This window comes from Bombus affinis, chromosome 8, assembly GCF_024516045.1.
Source record: "Bombus affinis isolate iyBomAffi1 chromosome 8, iyBomAffi1.2, whole genome shotgun sequence".
Lineage (NCBI taxonomy): Eukaryota > Metazoa > Arthropoda > Insecta > Hymenoptera > Apidae > Bombus > Bombus affinis.
Genome location: NC_066351.1, coordinates 4,192,417 through 4,212,632, shown reverse-complemented (window position 1 = coordinate 4,212,632; position 20,216 = coordinate 4,192,417). Strand labels below are relative to the sequence as shown.

The following is a 20,216-nucleotide window of genomic DNA, read 5'->3' as shown; positions in this document are numbered from 1 at the left end:
TAACAAAGTCACGTCTCGTAAGATAAATATTTTAAATTATCCTGAACACGACGTTAAACGTGCAAAATATTAGCAGACAATCTTCCTTTCGCTAACAAACTTTTAGTTAATAAATTAACTTTCCATTTTGACACTAAATTGTCTCAACCGCTGTTAACTATCCGATATTTTGTAGTCAAGTTGAATGCTAATAATTAACATTTTATATTCATCGTCTGCGTTTCTCCCAGAAATTCTTCAAGATTGCGCGCCGGTGACTGTTTACCGATCAGCAGTGATAACGCGTGTAATTTATTATGTTGTAAATTAGTGTAATGACGGAGGTTCCATTAATAGAATAAGCTAAACGCCATCTTTTAAACAAGGCGATTTGACGATTCTCGCAGAAGCTTTCATTATGCAATTCATGTTTGCTCCTTGCTCTTTACTATAATCCACCGCACTGTAATGACTATACCGACTGGTATATTTAAAAAGAAAAACATTCTTTGGGATCCATGCTAGCACGACCTCTTTTCGTCATTAGAAAGAGCAAAATACGGTGTCGGAATGTATTCTTTATACTCTGCACATCTTTGCACATTTAAGTTTTTCATGACTGCATAAAATTTGCAAACCAATATTTATAAAGAAAAAAATTATTGCGATTGGATTTATCCATAATTTTTTGATTAAAATACATTTTGTCGAAAGCAAATGTTGTTGAAATGCAATGTTCGGCTACTTTCGGACAGTAGTGTCACTTTGTATAAATTTACTCGTCCGTCAAAGAAGTAACACGTGCATCATCACCCAGCATCATATACCTTGAGGGACACTGAATTCGTTTTAATCGTGACTACCGTTTGCGAGGTAGCTATCTTGAAATCAGGCAATTTTTTTGGACATCGAGATTAGCAGCTTCAGTTTCTACGATGAATCCGGTAGATCGACATAAACTGCAACCGCGTACGTATCATTCAGAAGCCCAGATTGCAGTAATTGCTCGCAATTTACCTTGCAAATCGCATAAATAGTTTCTTTGTGCCGGCGAGCCGTACAACTTTTATCAGCGTAACGCGCTTAGAAATATCTTGACGCGATGCAGCATCCGTGGTTGCTCCAATTTTTCTAAGATCCGCTGACTGTTATTTATTAACGCGTGGAAATAAACGGGCAATTCATACGCGTTAATAACATCCCAGGCATAATTCATCGCTAAAATCCGCTCTACCAACGGCTCAATCGGTGCTACAGCGGTTTAATATTAGGCGATGACCTAAACATCTAAGGTATTTTCAATGCGACACGACCAAGCTACGTGGAACAACGTCAATCATCTTCGTGCAAGAAAATTTCCGTGCTTGAATGCCACTGTACTAAATAAAGATTATAATAAAAAGTGGAAACAGTTAAAAAATACCTTATTTGAGATATAAAGTGATAAGTGAAACGATAGTCATGTTCACTAAAGTTTGAAAAATACGTGAATGTTGCCTTAGAGTATCGTGGTAAGTGTTGATATCGACAACGTTATAGATTCAGATAAATACTATTATTAAGCCATTCTTCGTGTTTCACTTGCAGTGTTGTTATTCAGAATAAAATAAAATCTAAACATCTAAACCACTTCACTATCTTGTCAAATTTTAGTAAGTGACTATAATTTAGATTGTTCTGAAAGTATTAATACTGCTTTAGAGTAGCGAACCTTCATAGTTCTCTAGCCTAACTGTAGGAGATAGGGAGCTCAATCTGTACATTTCAGTGGTTTATCTATAATGTGAGAACAGTTTGAATGTATAAGCAAAACGTTTGCGCCCTGCCATTAATTGAATCCCTTATTATTTCACAATCTTAAATCTATAATCTTTACTTTGAAAGATACTTTTGGAAATAAACTCCTATAACACAAGGCATCATTTGGAAGGGTCTTCTAAATCATTGTGCCTCAGAAATATTCTCCACTCACGAATCACAATAATCAAAAGCCATCAAAATTCAACTCTGTATGCTTTCAACGAATAAAAAAATCACGAAATAAATCATTCCTTAATTTCACAGTGTACATTTTGTACACTAAATCTTCTAATCCTCTTGACATTTAATATTTTGCAACCTACAATTTGAAAATAAGATATTCGAAGTTATTAGATGTTTTACAAATACAGAAAAGACATATTCCTTGTTAATTCTTCAAGAAAATAGCGGATCAACATTAAAGATCAGCGGCTTTAAAGACAACATTAAAGATCAGCGATTTCTCACATCACTTTCCAAAAGTTTTCTTATCGCTTATTTTTCAATCATTTCAAATCAAACATTTTCTTAGAAATATCTGTCGTGATTCGATTTTTATAAAAGCAGCGTTCAACCGGAAAATCAGGACACGTTGTTGGCTTCTCGTCAAAATGAAAAGAATTGACCCGTAACCTGTGCCTATAGAGTTGCGTCACGTCGTCGATCTTTGCAGAAACGGTGGCTCGATCGATCGCATGAAAATTCCTGGAGGCGCTTTCACGTCGAAACCGCATTTTAACGAATATACGATTACCCTGGTTGAACATCACGTCGGGCGTGTGCTACTTTTGTGACGTCGATGCCGAGAGCGCCATTTAGCGTCATTAATAGAGTTGCATCAGCGTCGAGTGCACGGTGATACATCGATAGGAGTGGTTCGGCAAATAGATCGGGGCTGAAGATATATACGTACGTAAGGGAGAGAGAAAGGAACACACCCATCTAAGCTTCGACGTTTCTGCACAATCGTGCTCTGTCTACAGGGTGATCCATGCGAATGTTTTACAAAGTAACGAATTTTTGAAGGTACAGTTGAAGCGTAGGAAATCATAAATATTAATAATTATTTGTTATGATTTTTCATAATTTCTACTAGCAATTGCAATATGATAATTTTTAAACGAATATCTGCAACATTATGTATTATAGTAGTGACTCACAAGAATATTTGTTGAAAAAATATTTAGAGACTGAAGGATAAAATAATGTATAGTTGTCTTAGATGGACAATTTTCCATTACCAGACAGTGTAAGATGTATTCTTTAAAAATATCAGGGACTTTGTTTATAAATAGACATGAGTACAGTAGACTTTATCCTTTATTCTTGTCTGTAGCATTTGTGATATAGTGTCGTTTCACGGTTGTAACTTATTAATCGACAGTTGTTATCCACACGTTTCTAACACGCAGACTTTTATAGCGAAATTTGTCATATGCTTATTACGAATCAAATTTCGCAAGTCGAAGCATTATGTCCAATGGACTATGAAAAAATATAATATATATTGCTCTTTAAATTGTACATAAATTATACGCTTGACAAATTATATCGTTGTCCATGCTCCAAGAATTTCAAATAAATCAAAGTAGGATCAAATGCTTTTAAAACGCCTCTACATCGAAGCTCTTTCCCTTTCAAGAACTCTGAATCAATTAGAGTACTAATTCAGATTTTTTGCAATTTCTAAATTGATCGGCACGCCACTTTATTCCAGTTTCCAAGTTCCAAGAATTTTAAAATAAATATATGGATTTTTTCGCCAATCTTGAATACTAAAATAGCTGGTTTCGTAACACCACGTCAAGTTTGACGCCATAAAAATTTTTATTAAAATATAGTACAATATTCCCCCACAATTAGGTACTGCAAAACGCTTCTTCTTATCCCGAAAAATTTGCTTCAAACAATATTAAAAAATTTACTATTTTATGAAATAACGTTAAATCTAACCCTTTAACAATTTTTATTGAAATGAATTACCAAAAATATTCTGATATCTACCAAATCAATCCTCTTCAATATCGTCCGAAATTTAAATTTGCTTATCATTTTCTTACATTTAGGAATCTTCGATCGAACCATTTCAGGAATCGTATCACGTAAAAATTATTTCTCAATCGTTAACCAATTGCTACATGAATAAATTTGTTCGATACATCGCGGAAGGAAAGCGGCAGAGTCAGAAAATCGAGGATCGATCGACATATACATAAATCGTTACCGAGACGGCTGGTAACAGGGGGAGTGGGGAAAGGAACGGGACATTAAGTAAAAACGAAAGCACGCAGTGAAAGCAAACTCGTAGGACCATGTAAAATACACGACTGATAATAATTACAGCGTTGAGTTGTAAAACGCTAATAGGAAACATTAGATATCGTGCCGAATGGAGCGAGATCAAAACAGAAGTCGTGCGTACGTGCCGAGTAATTTTCTTGAGTAATTCAGCCTACACCAGCAGATCACGATTGTTTGTTTATTAACAACTTGTATTCATGTTTCACTGTATTAGTGTAATAATACGTTTCATGGCTGCACTTAAAAGAAAATGAGACGATTGTTTCTTCATCCCAATAGGTGACTGCATCACTGATGCACCATGTTCGTTAGGTAGCTGCTGCTAATAGAATGTGTGATTAGTGGTTGATATTGTCGGTGAGGATGGAAAATAAGAAAATTAAGAAAATTTAGAAGAGAAAGAATGTGATAATTGTTGGGGAGCATCGTGAGAATTTTTTTTTTTAGTGAAGGATTTTCAATGGATCACAATTATGGTATTATACTAGGAAAAATATTAATTAAAATCTTGTATAACAATTTAAAGAAGAAAGAAAAATAAGAAAGATAGTCATAAATCAAAGAAATATTAAATTTTATGTTATATTAAAGTCATAAATTTTATATTAATCCAATGAAAATTAATGTCAATGAAAAATAGCATTAATCAGAATGTTTGAAAAAAAAGAGAGTTAAGAAGAAATATTTGTAAACTAGAAAGATATTAAATTTTAGGTTAGTGAATGTATTAAGTGCATGTAGTTTAATAAGATTGATATCAAAGATAATATCAAACGTAATTTCGTTTTAAAATTGAGAAATTTAGTATAAAGTTATATCGCGGACTTGTTGCTTTTCTTATTGATCGATGCGAATGTCAAATATTTGTATCTCTCCATTATTCATTCTGAACATTAAAATTTAGATACATGACCATTAAAGGATCGATCCTTGAATCTCGATCAGCAGCGCCAGCTTCTGTATTATGTTTTCTACTTTCAACCTCCGGTCGTGACAACTATTTGTCTTCATTTATGCTATGTTGCTTATTGATCGTGGCAGAATAAGGTCTCCTTAGTATAAATTCCACCAACTCGATGGTACAATAGGCGCTCTAAATGGAACATTGATTAATACCATTAGGTATTGTAGATCTAGGAAAACCTCTGTGAAAACACAACGAGAAAGGGAAAAGTGATAAATTTATTTTACGTACGGTATTGCCTTTTGCAATACAAAGATTTTTAAAAATTTGCCATAAAATCTAGACAAGCTTAATGGATTTCCTTAATTTTATTATTCAGATATTCAATTAGTATTCAATTATTCAACTTGTCAAAAAACAATTTATATAAATAATCGTAAATTTCATGCTAAATTTAGTAAGATAACATTTGTAATACCATCGTTCTTTTTACTTTTTAATTTATAGAATTGGTCAATACGGTTTTTTAACGACTCATATGTAAAGATATGATGAAATATTAGATAATTACAATGATCTCAGCTCCTTATACCGAGCTCAACATCCTCCCATTTCGCAATTCGAAGATTTCAACAAATTTCACGATAAAATCTAGATAAAATTAACACGTGCTTTACTTACTATAAATTTTAATGGTAACTCGAAATTAAATAACATACGTAAAAATACGGTGAAGCACAAGATGATTATAATAATCTTCGTTTCCTGCATCAATCTGAACATTCTTCGATTTAATTTACACACCGGAGACCGTGATTTCTTCATCATCAACGGTTATACGGTTAACCAAAGTATTTCTATCACAATGAAACGACTGGAGAATCGTTGAAGCTCGTTTTGAGAAATTACAGGCCGCGATAATTTTAGGGGAATAACCGATAAAAGTTAATGCAACGCCGTGTCTTCCTCGCTTCGATCCTTTGAATGCGGCTGCGTAACCTGTTCTGGAATCATTAGATTCAATCTGGACACACCACGATCCCAGCATGGAAACGGAAGATATCGATTCCCGATGGAAACTTAAGCACATTCTACCTACCATAGTTTCACATTCAACGCATTCCCCGATATTCGATAATTATAACGCAGAATCAATTACAGCGAAATGGCTTTCTATGTCAATAATTCATAGAATGTCTGTTCTTTCGTAGATAATCCAAATAAAAAATTTATCGAGGTTAATAAACGACTCATTACCATTTTATGTTTTTCTTCCTTTCGTTACAGTAAATTATATAGTAGTATATCATTGTTTTGGTTCTGAATAAAATCAGACTCTCCTTCGGCCTTGGTATTTTCCAACTTGAAACAGGATTTTAAAAAGTATTCTACAAATAAAATTGATTGTTTCGTAGAAATATTTTAAAATTATTTAATAAAAACAAAAATAAAAAAACGAGAAATTAATGTGATTAAAGATTTCCTTTAATATTAATAGAGACTAATATTTGCTTGAAATCTGGATAAACATTTATTTAATAATTTGCTGTAGTTTGCAAAAATTCTGACTAATTATTTCTATTTGAATCTTGTTTCTGAAACTAAATATTAATCAACGATATCAGCACTTTCTGGCAGTGAAGATTTTTTAAACAAAAAAGGAAGATTATATATATCTACGGATCTACTTATATAGCACCCTTCTTCCCTCTTCTATTTTTATCGATAAAAAGAAAACCAAATGACAATTTGCGCGTTATTAATCTCATCAACGCTGACAAGGGTTACAAGAGGTTATGAAACTAAATATCTACATATATTCTACTCATTCTGTATAATAACATTTTTCTATCTAGAGTTAGATTTTCCAGCAATCAATAAAAATAATTATTCCTTGTCTTCTAGAAAATTATTATCTCAGCAACGATCAATTTTCTACTCCATCTACTTATCAATTTCCTCTTTCGATACATTCAAACGGTTTTACCGCAACATCCAGAAGAGGATTTTAAATTCTGTATCTCTAATTACAACCTATTTCCATATTAATCTCTGGCATTCAAGTTTTCTAATCTCTAATCGTAACCCATTCTTGTCTACATATCTGGTTCCGCTGCTGTAAGCATCGTGAACTCACATTCTAATGACAAACAAGATTTTTTCTTTGTATAAACATCATCAAACGATGGTGTCCATTTTTTATGATTGTCCTAATTTATTGCTGGATTTGATGTTATCGGAGCGTGGCTTATGGCTTATGGCTTATGAAACAAGTCACGGTAACCAGCATGACGTTAATAAACTTAACCCGTCGCATACGAAAGAAAATCAATTCAATTCAACTATGCTCGATCGTATTCCGTTAATCCGTTTTCTAGTCAATTTAATATACGATTTCCTCATTGTGAACTCCGTCTCAACGTATTTACGCTACCGCCCATAAGCACAGTGACTTACGAAAGTATTTGGATATTTATCGTAGGGAACTTTTGTGCGAGCTATATAAAACATTTTAAAATTTCATTAGCGATTACATTAACTTGCACCTAATTTGAAAATTTATATAAAAGTTACAAGACTGTTTACGTTGAAGTCTTAAAATGATTGAATCATGTTTCTAGCCACATTCTAAAAGTTTATATTTTTATGAAATATCAACTATCTTATTATTATTTTATTTCTATTATATTTCTTGTCGTTTTATTTGTATTGTCCCAATTGTAACAGTGAAGAAACGTTCTCCGATCATAACTTTGAAAATATAACGAAAGTATTTATCTTTTGATCGAATTTCAGGAAACTTTCAAATACTTATAGACCATGGTGTATATAGATACCTTTGTATGCTTTATCAGCAGCGTTTTATGTCTCCGTGGTCATCGAGTTTTGCGAGAATCCGCAATCTCGGCCGTACATTGTATCTCGAAAAGCGATACAGCTGTATGTATATATATATATATATATATTTATATATAGTTGGCAGTTTATTGCGCTGGTAACAGATGAGAGTACGGATATCTTGGCCTCTCTCCCGGACGTCGCGAATTTGCAAATTATAAAGGGCAATAAAGCACCGCGAGGAGATACGCCGTGGTCTGATTGTATTCAAAATTGTATTGTGCTCTGCGAAGATTAATGTTATCAATAGTTTATGGATATCTGTTACGCATGTACGTATAGTGCATACATGTACGAGCAGGGTGTAGTTTCTTTGCTATGTTGACTTGGAGAAGGTAGTAGATACATCTTCTTACTGTGGATGATATATTTTTGCGTATTAAATAGGAGTATTTATCCGTCCAGAGATAGAAAAGCGGAACATACTTCAATCTTGACCTTTGCACGGCTAATAAAATTGCTAAAATAGTGTAAAATATGATTGTTTATATCTTTACTAATTAATTTTGTAGATTAGTTATTTATCAGCGATCTGACTCACACTGTAACAATCGAGCTGATATCAATTAAAAATATAGAAAGAAAGTTCCTTAATTTAAAGATATCTCGCGATATTAGAATATTTTATAAACTTAACATTTATTTGATCTTTCATCAACGCGTAATTTTATATTAATTTACTTTTACCGAAACGTTTCATTTTTCAATAACGTCATTCAACTAATCATACATGTGAAATTTTTGTTGCGAAAATATACATAAAATACGCAAATACCTTCGCGTACTTTGGTGAGAACATCGCGATCCCGTGAATATGGCATCCGTATGACCACGTGATTAATCATGAACGATACCGCAAAAGTCATACGCGAACTGGAACTTCGTAACTTCGTTTTATGGACAGGACGGTGGTTGATTGTGCGGTGCTAATTTCGGCAAACCGCGAAGAACTAAGTGCGAGGATAAATCAGGTATGTATGCACACGTTATCGTATGCCAACGTGATCGTCCAAGTATGTAACTTTTATGTAACTTTGCGGTACATGAGCAGTAACACCTTGAACACAGCCTCGAGCGTTCGATCATTTTACTTTGAAAGAACCGCGTGTTTATGCGCTTCTTTGCATTGCCCTCCTTAGCTTAAAATGTTCTATCACTTCAAAACTGGGACAATCCGAATTTTTATCATTTCCTCTATGATATGTTTGCTTTCCTCTGATCAATGTGAAATATTGGATTGTTTGGGAAAGTTTGTAATGACAATTGAATATTACAGGGAAAAATAGTAGAAAAATAATGGAGATTTATTTAATATATAATAAAGACAAACTTTTTAATATTTGCCGAAGATAACATAGTATTGTAATTTCTATCTATGCAATGAATCACTATTATTAACGATATAAAAGAATATCAGTTACTCATTTCTGCACTTTGCAATTCGTAAAAACTTTTATTTTCCCCCGTAAATGTATGTATATTAATAATAATATATTAATATACTTATATATATATTTATATATTAATTTTTAATTATTAGATATATAAGTAATTATATATATTATATATATTATATATACTAATGTAAGTTAATATTGAGTTAACATTATTTGTAAATTAGTTGGTGGAACTCGAACATTCGTCATCGCGGTACAATGTCGAAATTTGATCTAATCCTTTTAGAGTTCACACTTGTCCAATATATCGAGTATCGAGAACGATATCGTTTACGCTGCCCTACATATCAAATCGGATAAGAATTGTTTCTAATCTGCCTAGTCCTTTTATAAAGTGAACGCGATTATCTAAGAGACCATTAATTCTGAAAATTCATGGTACACCAGACACGTCTCGTAAAAATATACAAAATAATAGAAACTTTTAGTTTCTAGAATTCTGTTATTATCAATTATCGACTCAAAATTTATTTCCTACGAAAATTTATTTTCGTGCCGAAAGGAAGTAAGTAGATAATGTTGGAAAAAATATGTTCCGTCCGAAATAGACTTTTATTTATATAATTTATTGTCCATGCTAATAGAAAAATTTTGGAGATAAAAGTACAGTAACAACGTTTTTCGAATGACCACCCGCGACGATAACACGGATTCTCACTGAAATCTGAATTCAGACAGCGACGTTGATATTTTGATATTTGATTGAATTAACGCATGTCAAAGAATTTTTCGAATCATGTTCTTCTCTACTGGGAATATTTGTTATTATTAATATTGAAGAACTTGTGAGAAATTTATAGATTCAAATATTTATAAGCCGATTAACCATAAGTCGATTAATGTAATAGCGAGTCGAAGTATTAGTGTACAAAGTAGCGACAAATTCATAAAAATATTGATTATGTTTCTGCAACAAATAATATTCTTTTAATATGTAATAGTGTATATTAATTTTGGCTTGTTATTCTTGTTATGACTATTTTATCGATAAAGTATCGCACTGATGATCTTTTTTATCTACCATCAGAAATGTAGGAATCCTAGTATAATCGATCGAAACAGTCAATGTCTGTCGAAGGCACAGCACACTTATCTCGGTCGAAAAGAAATATCGGAAATCGGTGAAGAAGGAATCCTGCTACAGACATGATAGATTAAATTAGACTTTAAGAGACACCTTTCTTTCAGTTTAAAAAGTTGGATTAATATTAATAGCCATACACTATTTATATTATACTGTATATTTTATTCGAAACTTTCTTTAATAAAAAAAGTAACTAATTTTATTGCAAAGAAGATATTGTGTGTTACAAGAAAACGGACTAATCGTATAATAACATTGGAAGAGTTCACGTCTTATGTACGTTAGCAGTTCAAGACAAACTTCATAACGAATAAAACGTGATTCCAAAAAACGGATATGTACGATCAAATATTTCTACATTAGCGAATAAATAGTATAGTTAGATGTATTTCGTTTGTCGTTATGGGCGAAAATTGTGACACTAAGCTTATAAGAAAATTCTGAACGATCAATTTCCATGGGCAATTGTATGAAATCTACTGATCCTTTGACTGCTTCTCTTCCGAAAAGTATCAGTATCGACACCACAGCGATTAAAGAATCAGGAGTGCCGATTATCTTCGTAATTGGAGGACCGGGAGCTGGGAAAAGTTACAGAATTTATTTATACTTAGTATCATGCAACTATCATATAACCTAATAACGCCATTGACTTTAACTTTTACCTCTACGTTTCGTCTTACGGGATCAATTTTTCGAAGGCAGAAATTAAAATGTTCGAAACTGAAAATACTTAAAAATTGAAGACATTTAAAGCATTGAAATATTAAGAAATTTTTTTAATAAAAGATGGAAGAATTCACTGAACTTAAAGGATTGATAACGAGAGTAATAAAAGCAGTATTTTAATATTATATATCTATCAAAAATATTAATTTAAATGTCTAGAGGAACGCTTAATAACAGTTTTATTATTATTCCTATAAAACTGAAAACTTATTTTTTAACCAAAACTATATTTATAATATATTAATTTTAACCAAATATATTATATATAACCTTATATTTTAACCAAAATTTTTAACTATATATCTATATTGTTTGGGTTTCCTAGTCGTTGACATCGCGATCTATTATTTACTTGTTTCAATTCTCTTGTAGCTCTCACGGCTTGGCAAAACGCGTCGTCTAGAGATTGATATCCGGCTAATTTTACCCGCATAAATACCTCGTTCGGGAGTCCTTTAACGAAGGCTTCTGCCGTGTCCCAATCTATAGTGTCTTGGACATCCGCGGACACGGTATCAAATCCGCATCTTTCCTCATCCATTATTGCTAGCCTGAGATTTTTGACGCGATCTATGTAATCTAGGATCTCTTCCCCCGGTCGTTGAAACACCGTCGCTAGTTCACCTCTGTATTCGTTAATTGTTTTTCCCGGACCGAACATATTTTTTAACCTATTTCCGAAATCGTTCAGGGTTAATACTACACCGTCCTCTACGGCGAGAAACGCGTGTCCGCGTAGTTTGTTCATCAATAATTTAACTAAGTAAGGTTCTTGACTTCTTGGCACCATACTTCGAGCTCGTTCGCATGCCCTTAAAAATTGAAATACCGGTGGTCGATGGCCGTCGAACACTGGCACTGACTCGATCGCGTCTTTTAGTTTAATTGGTTGAAAATTATCATTAATGGGTCTTATTCCTTGCGGAATTAACGGCGTCGATGTGGGAATTTCGGTATCTCTCGATTCCCTACTTGCACGCAGGTCTTCTTCCACTCTGCTTAGACTTGCATTAATGTCGGTTAGTACGCGAAAATTCTCGTCCCACGCTTTCAATTTTTTCGACAACAACGTAATCGTGTCCTCGTTTAGTGAGTCTCGTGCGACCGCCATGTTTTTTTTCCTTTTTATATATGTTTATGTGTATGTTTCTGTTAATAAACTGAAAAACTTTAAACCTATGAGCGTATATTATTGTTTATACCAACTGTAATCCTCCAGTATTACCAGTATTACTTTTGTATTACTGGTATAAGTATTAATTAAGTGCTAGTAGTGCTGTATTACTTTTTTCGTTTCAAAATATCCCCTCGTAGAAATTCCTGTACCCCGTTATGAACAATTTTACCATGAAAAGTTTTTTCTAAAAATATTGCGAGCGTGATAGAAATTATAATCAACTCTCGATAATTCGTGATTGATCATTCCAGGAACCTTATGCATGAAAGTGGCAGAGAAGTACGGTTTCAATGACATAATATCCTCAGATGTGATTCGAACCGAGGTGTCGAAGCGAACGGAAAAGGCGTTCACGCTGGCGCGTTTATTGTCGGAAGGTCAATTGGTGCCATCGGCTATATTAGTGGAATTGATCGCTGCTAAGATGCTCCAACACGTGCAAGACAAGAAAGGGTTCATTGTGAGCGGATTTCCCCGAGAGAAGTGTCAGGCAAAATTATTCGACAAAGAAGTGCGCCGCCCCAATCTCGTTCTAATGCTGAACGTTCGAAATTCCGTGATGAGCGACCGATTAATGGCGAAAAGCGTGAAAGCCACCGAGAGATTGTCCATTAATTTCGAGTATATTAAAAAGCAGATCGAGGACTTTCATAAACGAAACAAATTGATAGTGAAATATTATAGAAATTTGGTGGTGTTGATCGACGCTGAGCCTGACACGATGACCGTGTTTGAGGAAGCATGCGAATCTATAGATAACATTTTAGTGGAATTTCCGGGCTTTGAAGCGAATCGTCCAGCCACGTCGAATGCTGCTAGAAGTAGAGTAGTCTCGAAATAATAAAGTTCGTATTATAATTATTTATATCATACATAAAATTTATATTATATATAAAATGAGATTAATATGCCGTTTAAGAGAAACTTTTATTGGACAATATTAGACCGAATATTTTTAATTTGGTCAGATGTAATATAGCGCTATTAATTAATTAAGTGCTAGTAGTGAACGTACTATAATTAGAAGATCCTTTTATCAGTTTAGCGAGCAGAATATTTAGACAGGAAACGTGATTCCTTTTGTACATCGTGAACATTCATCTCTGCGTATACTTGAACGTTATTGCATAAATAGCGCTATGACTAATGTAGCCTACGGTGAAATGCAATTTTCGTATAAAGCTTCATGTTGACTTTATTCTGCTTAAATAGACGATAAGTAATATAACAGAATCCTTCGAATGATATATCACCTGGTAAAATAAAGATTATGACTTAAATGTTTCTGTATTTTACTCTTTCATTCAAGAAATATAACGAGAAGTATTATTAAAATTCATTTCTCTGTAGTTTGGGACATTTTTCATTTCAAATTGCTAAATGTATTTCACACAGTTTTAACTTCTGTTCCACAGATAAATGGGTATGATTGGCAAAATAACTAACTATTTGAAATAATAATTGGCAAACTAACCGTCGACCGAATATTCCCCCACTGTACACACGAAAAATGTTCGTGATGGGCATCCACTCTCACTCGCCATGCGCGTTTGTATTTATTTATCCCCTGTATGTGATTCCACTCATTTTAATCAGTAGATGGATGGTTGCTTCTATTTATGAGCGTACATGCACACGTGAAACGTCTTTCTGTTCGAAGACCCAACTCACTCTCGTATAAATCGTTCGTATGTGCGTGCACATGATTCGCTTGTCGCGCATATTCATAAACATGCATGCACTTTACGTTGCTCTATCTGCACGTGAATCCTCCTTCGTATCTCGGCAGATGACTGGCAAAACGAGTTTCTGCGTGCTCGTGTCATGATTGGACGGACACCTTTCGAAGTCCAACGAATTAAATTTTTATGTGGCAAAGGGAATACAAAAAGTTAAATGCAATTGAGTTTGCAACAATAATTGTTTGCTACAGTTTTTTTAAATACTTGTATTAAATACTTTGAATATAGAATTTATTTGAAACGAATTGTTATTAAATATTATCAGATATAAATAAACAAATACAGACCCTATTTTTTATTAATAATTGTAGCGCGAGTAGATTTAACCGTTTGTAGTTAAATTACATGCGAAACTACCTCATGAATTGAAAGAAATGTTCATTTTTATTGACAAAAATTTCAAGCATTTTATTTAATGAATAACTATAGAATGTAATAAAGACATTAAGTAAGTATCTTAAGAAATTTTTTAAAATTTGTTGGACAGTCTAAGATAGTAAAAAATTCATCCTTAGTTTGCCTACTAACTACAAATATACATCATCCCTGAATTATTTGGTTGTTTATTTAATTATTGTAGAAATTAATACTTCTAGAAAAAATAAAAATATTGAAATTCACATATATTTCGAAACAATATAAGCCAGACACCAATTTTTCTATTTCAATTTTCTAAAATCCTTCCATCCATTCCAATTATGAAAAATATCAGCCCCTTACCCTGGTAGATACAATTTCTTCTAATGATTCTCACCTTCGATTCACGATATTCCTTACCGCGAATCGTCACACGACGCGTCTTTTTTAATCACCCGCTTTGTATCCGTCCCTGAAAGCTTGGTAAAGCGTACGTTCACACATCCGCTCGCGTACCGTCGTGTACATAACCGGCTATCGAAGCGCTTGAATGTGTTAGAGTGGGTGGCCGGGTGGTTGGCTGCGTTTATGAGGGTGCGGGCCCGAAATTGAAAAGCACCCCAGCGAGAGGTAGGCGAGGGTGGTCGTGCAGCAGTCATTGACAAGCGAAAGACCGTATCAGAGGGTAATCCTATTGGTGGACGGCCGCGTCGCGACGTCCAGGCGTCATTGGTCCGCCTTCGAGCTATGGGGCGTGGTCTCGAGTTCCTCGAGGCTTCGCGTGGAGGGGTGAGAAATGCCTGGCTGCATCCCTGGCAACGATTACCGGAAAACCACAGGGTCGTTCAGCGGTAGGAATCCAGCATGGCGGACCTAGCAACCCCTCCGGCTGAATTCACCACCACTACCACCAGTACCACCATCAACACCACCACTACCAGGTAGGTGACTTCGTTGCTATTATCGAGGCCACTGCGACTGTTCACCACTAAACCGGCCGGGTAGTGGATTTCGCTCGATTTGTCCGGGGGAACACTTCAGGAATCGGAAGTTCGATCGGACGATTAATTGCTCCGTTAACTAGTCTTTTCAGACCACGACTCTTTGACGACGTCGCGGGAATACAAGACATCGCCCCGCGATTTCGAGTATTACATTGACACGGGAAATTTAGCGTTTCCTACTGATTACTGAAATTTCTTATCGTATTTGTAATTGTTGCTCTACTGCGTATATAGATAGCGTGAAATAAATGTAGCTTCGATGAAAGAGTCGTAGACAGTTGTATTAACTAAATAACTCTACAATCGATCTGTTTTTGACACTTCCAAATATGCTCTGAAAATAATACAAAATTATAATCTGACACTACTATAACATTTTTATTAATAATTTACGATGTGCTCTTAACGGAACGTGTCATTACTGGTGCAATAATCATCGTCATTCATAATCGCAGAAAATTCAAACTTTCGTCCACCTTTATTTCGTCAAGCAATCCTTCCTTATAAAAAAGCCTCTTCTATCCTTCTTTCCACTAGCCGAAATCAAACCGTTCAGAGAGCAGTTTTTTAACGAGCAGCGTCGCAGTGGACGAGCAGTGGATGGATCTGATTTCAGCGAGGAACACCGCGACGCTAGGTATCGTTCTACACAGCCCGATAAAGGAGAAGCACAGGTTGAAGCAACGAGAAAGAAAGCGAACAGAGGGTAGAAAGAGACGGAGAACGGGGTTTCACTACCACGTAGCCAACGATCAACAATTGCACGACGTTCAGTGGGCGAAGGTAGGCGTCGTCTCGTGACGGTGGAAGGGAGGGTGGGGGTTTTAGAGCTTTGGCCAGGCGTCAACCGATGCGAAGGGGTGCGCGCAGGCGCCGCGACGAGCGTCGTCGGCGAAGCGCCGCGTCAAACGTGCCGGCTATAGGTTAAATCCTCCCGCTCCTCGTTTTTGTTGTTTTTCCGGCGTTGCCTCCTGATCCCGCCTTCAAAAGTGCCAACGGACCAATCGGTGGCCCGTGCTCGCGGGACGCCCGATGTCGAGACACCTCTGCAAGCCACCAACAACGTCGACCTCCGGTGATACGGGACGATCGAACCTAGCTAACGTCGATCTCTCGCCGAGAGACGCCGACTTCGAGACGTCATACGTCGTCGTTGCTCGAGCTGACGCGGTTCCATCGGTTTCCAAGATTCTGTCAACTGACGGGCCGATCTGGATCTCCGAGACACGGAGGTTTTAGTTTCCAGGTAGTTTTCGTGGACCGTCGGGGTGAATCAGTGTTTCGTCGGAAGTTCCATGAGACTAAATTTCGATGGGTGCTTTATTTGTCAAAGTTTGTAATATTTTGAGTATGATACGAATTTGGACAGTTGAACTGTTGATGTGCGCGAGTGTCGAAGAGTGAACTTGATTATATAGTCTTGTAACTAGGTGAGGAAGATTTCATAATGTTTTATGGTTGATGAAGTTCTGATCGTTGAAGTTAAATATGGAATATGTGAAATAAGTTGTTTTCATTGCTAGTTTCGGATGTTAAGTTGTTTTGTGTTGGATATCGTTGGATAATAACGATTAGTAACTATTTAGTAATAATCGTTGGATAATAACGATTAGTAACAACGATTCAGCTTGATATTTAATGAAATATAATAACGGTAGGTACTGTAATATGTTGCAGTATATTGCCTTTTATATAACGAGGAATGTTCGTTGATACACCATGAACGGAGCAACGTCGGTTACTACTTCAGAAGAACATCAGCATCAACATCAGCAACCGCAAAATGAACCACCACCGGAACATCCGAGGAGCCCTACCAGCCCTTTGAGCATTCGACATGGTGAGTTGATATCAATTAATTATTTTGAAAGAAATGCATAATAAATGTTAAAATCGTGCTGTTTTCGATTATAGTTCGTTACAAATGATTACATATAATTGAAAGACAAATCGCGAGACAGACGCGAATAAAGAAAGCTCAGCATGCATACAAGAAAAACATAACTGCACAAACATTCTTCATTCTATTGGTGATATCGGTATAAAAACAAATTTCATATATATCTTTTTATTTTTAAGTATATTCTTTAATCTTTTCTTTAATTCTTACAATGAAACATTATACTAACTTTCTTCAATTTAATCAAATATCATTATTGCAATCGGCCCACGAAAGAAATCATATTTTCTAATTTCTTAAACTAAAGTAACAACAAAATTCGTAACTGTTATTTCAGATGTGAAAATGTCGAACACAAATTCACTTCCGCGAACGAAAGTAAACATTGTAACATTTGTTTCAGGGATAGCAAATATTGCTTCTCAAAATTATTCGATACTAATAATTATCTATGTTCGGCGCTTCTAAATCATCGTTTAACGAATACTAGATCCCTCGTACGTTTATAAATGAACGACTACATTAATGCATATGCAAGAGACAGGCTACATATATAAATCAACGCCCGACGTAGTTTTATGCGAATCGTAGTTCTAGGGCGGCAAGTGGAAAAGGAGGGTGCAGCGTGGCCAACGAAATTATGCCATTAGAGTAATCAGATTTCTAGTGACTCGAAGAATTTAGTACTACATGATTTTTCTATATGTTAAACGAAAAAAGAAAAATCATAGTTTCTTTATGCATTCGAATCAGATAGCAAAGATACAAACTTATTTTTACTAATCCAATAATCAATATTTTTATTAAATGTTACTATTAAATATTCTTGTAACCTGTTTATTTTTTGCACAAGAATTCTTTTACTTACGAAATTTAAAATTAATTTTAAGGGTATGGAATTAAAAGTATGAATCAGTTTCGACTAGGCCAGTTTGTATGTTTAATACAATAATATTTTTGCACATTAAAGACGGAAGATTACTGAATAAATAAGTTATCACTTCTAATATATTGACAAAGTTTTATTTTCAAGGTAGTGAAACTATGATAGTAAATTATTTTTTTTAATTACTATGTTTTGCGTCGCATCTATCATTTGCAAAACTTGCCTTAACCGTCAGCAAAAAAATTCCTGTATTTTAATTTAAAATTATGCTTTAAAAATATCCCTGTACCTGAAAAAGGTGATATCTTGATCTAAAATTTTAATTTATAACGTGTCAGTTTGATTTAATTTTAAATGTAATCGGGTCGGGCTTGGACCTTTTACAAGCTCTTCAAATACTTTACTATGTATATTAAACAATTCACACCTGCAGAACAATTATATAATAGGTTATAACGAGTAAAATTATATTCGATACTGACGTTTTTGCTACCAGCTAGAAACTAGAAATATTCGCGAAAAGATTATAACAACATTTAATATATGTATAAAAAAGATGTAAGTTCTTTCATGTGATAGCTAAGGGATACCTATCATAAAAAACGTAATTTTATATGATCTAACCTCAATCTGAAGTGTGAAAATTCCTTACATTTAATAACCTTTAACATTAACATAATTAAAAAAGAAAACGTTTAATATAACCTGTATTTTTTATATAAAAGATTCAAATAATATTAAAAGTTGATTTGAAAATTAAAATTTCATACGTTTAATCTAAAAATTACAAAATTTCTTCAAAAATACTTATACATTCGAATTCTGTTTTTATATACATGTGCTATATTTGCAGTTTAAGAAATAATATTACACAACTTCATCATTATTTAATTAAGCATTTTCAACAAATATCTTCAAAATCCCCATTTTCGACTGTCATAATCAACACAACAATATATCTTAAACTACTTCATCAAAAAATGAAACAACCTTAATACCACTTTTAACAAACTCCTTAAAATAAAATCTACCAATACTAAAAATTCTGCTCACCAAACACACCGAGACGAATTTGACCAGATGTTTGAAATCGCGATTCGCTTCCGTGCGAGACACCATCCCAGACGTGGCCGGTCTCTTCCTAATGCGGTAACAATTAGTCGAGATTGAAGGGTGCGAGGGTGGAAGGTGATCGAAGTGGTCGCGACCGCGCCGGTAGTTACGAAACCCCTTTTTTCCCCCAAGCTTCTCGGCCAACGTCCCCTTTGCTGGTCGTCATTTCGCGCGCCACCCCACTCCCATTTCTCGATGATCCCATAATACGGGGGCGCAGGTGGCGCCTTGCCATCCGCCAGCATTGATATGCTAATGAAATTTGACGCCCCTGCTTTCGTCCCGCGTTATACACACACGTATTCATCGCGAGGCTCGCGTATCGCGCGCTGGTCACCATACGGCCGCATAATAATTTTTCTCTTCTCTTTTAACCCCTGGCAGTTGCGATGGCATTTCGCGAGCTACCATCGAGATTCGATTATCTTGATGGTGTGTGCTGTCGCATACTGAGCAGAGCTAGAAAGAAGGCAAGCGAAAGAAATGTGAATTCGATTGGTAGGTTCATCTTAATCATACATGTATTTTTGTGTATAGAGTATATGTATTTGTAGAGGATGGTTGGTTGAATTGTTATTTAAATGACGAGATAACTCGATGATGAAACCGTCAATTATATTTTAAAATAATAAATAAAAAGAAATTATGTTCGCTAAGACGCTCGTACTAATGGATTCGCTAAAGACAGTGTATAAATCGCTAATAAGATCGCTCGAGACCGACTGATCAAAAACTAGTCGCCTAGCGATCGCGTTCGTTTATTTATACTGGTCGGGGGAATACCGGAAAATTTAAATTCGTCTTTGTTTGGCGGTTGCACGTAGCGGCGACATTGTTTTTCCCAGAGTTTATTCATTATTACATTATGTGTATCCTAACGATATT

General features: G+C 34.9%; 2 protein-coding genes and 1 long non-coding RNA gene across 10 annotated transcripts in view; 2 read left to right on the top strand and 1 right to left on the bottom strand.

Moving 5' to 3' along the window:
• The first annotated feature begins 1,021 nt into the window (after window positions 1-1,021).
• Window positions 1,022-13,609, top strand: LOC126919710 (adenylate kinase isoenzyme 1-like). 5 transcript variants are annotated; one of them, XM_050729225.1, is made up of 3 exons: window positions 1,025-1,271; window positions 2,453-2,805; window positions 12,581-13,609. In XM_050729225.1, exon 3 carries the CDS (start codon window positions 12,592-12,594, stop codon window positions 13,168-13,170), a length of 579 nt encoding a protein of 192 aa, XP_050585182.1. In that variant the 5' UTR covers window positions 1,025-1,271; window positions 2,453-2,805; window positions 12,581-12,591; the 3' UTR covers window positions 13,171-13,609. The 5 variants fall into 5 exon arrangements, with proteins under 5 accessions (XP_050585184.1, XP_050585183.1, XP_050585182.1 ...); XM_050729223.1 differs by having other exon boundaries at window positions 1,025-1,490; XM_050729227.1 differs by lacking the exon at window positions 2,453-2,805 and having other exon boundaries at window positions 1,022-1,271.
• On the bottom strand, window positions 4,241-9,358 carry LOC126919712 (uncharacterized). Of its 2 annotated transcripts, none has more exons than XR_007711752.1 (2): window positions 5,704-9,358; window positions 4,241-5,225 (listed from the first exon to the last, which is right to left on the bottom strand). It is a non-coding gene; the product is annotated as an uncharacterized LOC126919712 (long non-coding RNA). The 2 variants fall into 2 exon arrangements; XR_007711753.1 differs by having other exon boundaries at window positions 5,666-9,353.
• A 129-nt stretch (window positions 13,610-13,738) lies between the features above and the next one.
• Window positions 13,739-20,216, top strand: part of LOC126919709 (photoreceptor-specific nuclear receptor-like) — a 31,979-nt gene continuing 25,501 nt past the window's right edge. The window contains exons 1-3 of one of the 3 annotated variants that reach the window (XM_050729221.1): window positions 13,739-15,369; window positions 15,970-16,678; window positions 17,110-17,272. In XM_050729221.1, coding sequence (XP_050585178.1) covers window positions 17,152-17,272 — 121 coding nt within the window. In that variant the 5' untranslated portion in view covers window positions 13,739-15,369; window positions 15,970-16,678; window positions 17,110-17,151. Of the gene's footprint in view, window positions 15,370-15,969; window positions 16,863-17,109; window positions 17,273-20,216 lie in introns of all 3 variants that reach the window. The other 2 variants (XM_050729220.1, XM_050729222.1) reach the window with 2 other exon arrangements.

Excerpts from the sequence above, each read along its gene's own strand:
- LOC126919710 (XM_050729228.1), top strand. The coding sequence starts at position 10,881 with ATGGGCAATTGTATGAAATCTACTGATCCTTTGACTGCTTCTCTTCCG. Across the intron at positions 11,014-12,580 it reads AGGACCGGGAGCTGGGAAAA|GAACCTTATGCATGAAAGTG; the intron begins GTTACAGAATTT and ends TGATCATTCCAG.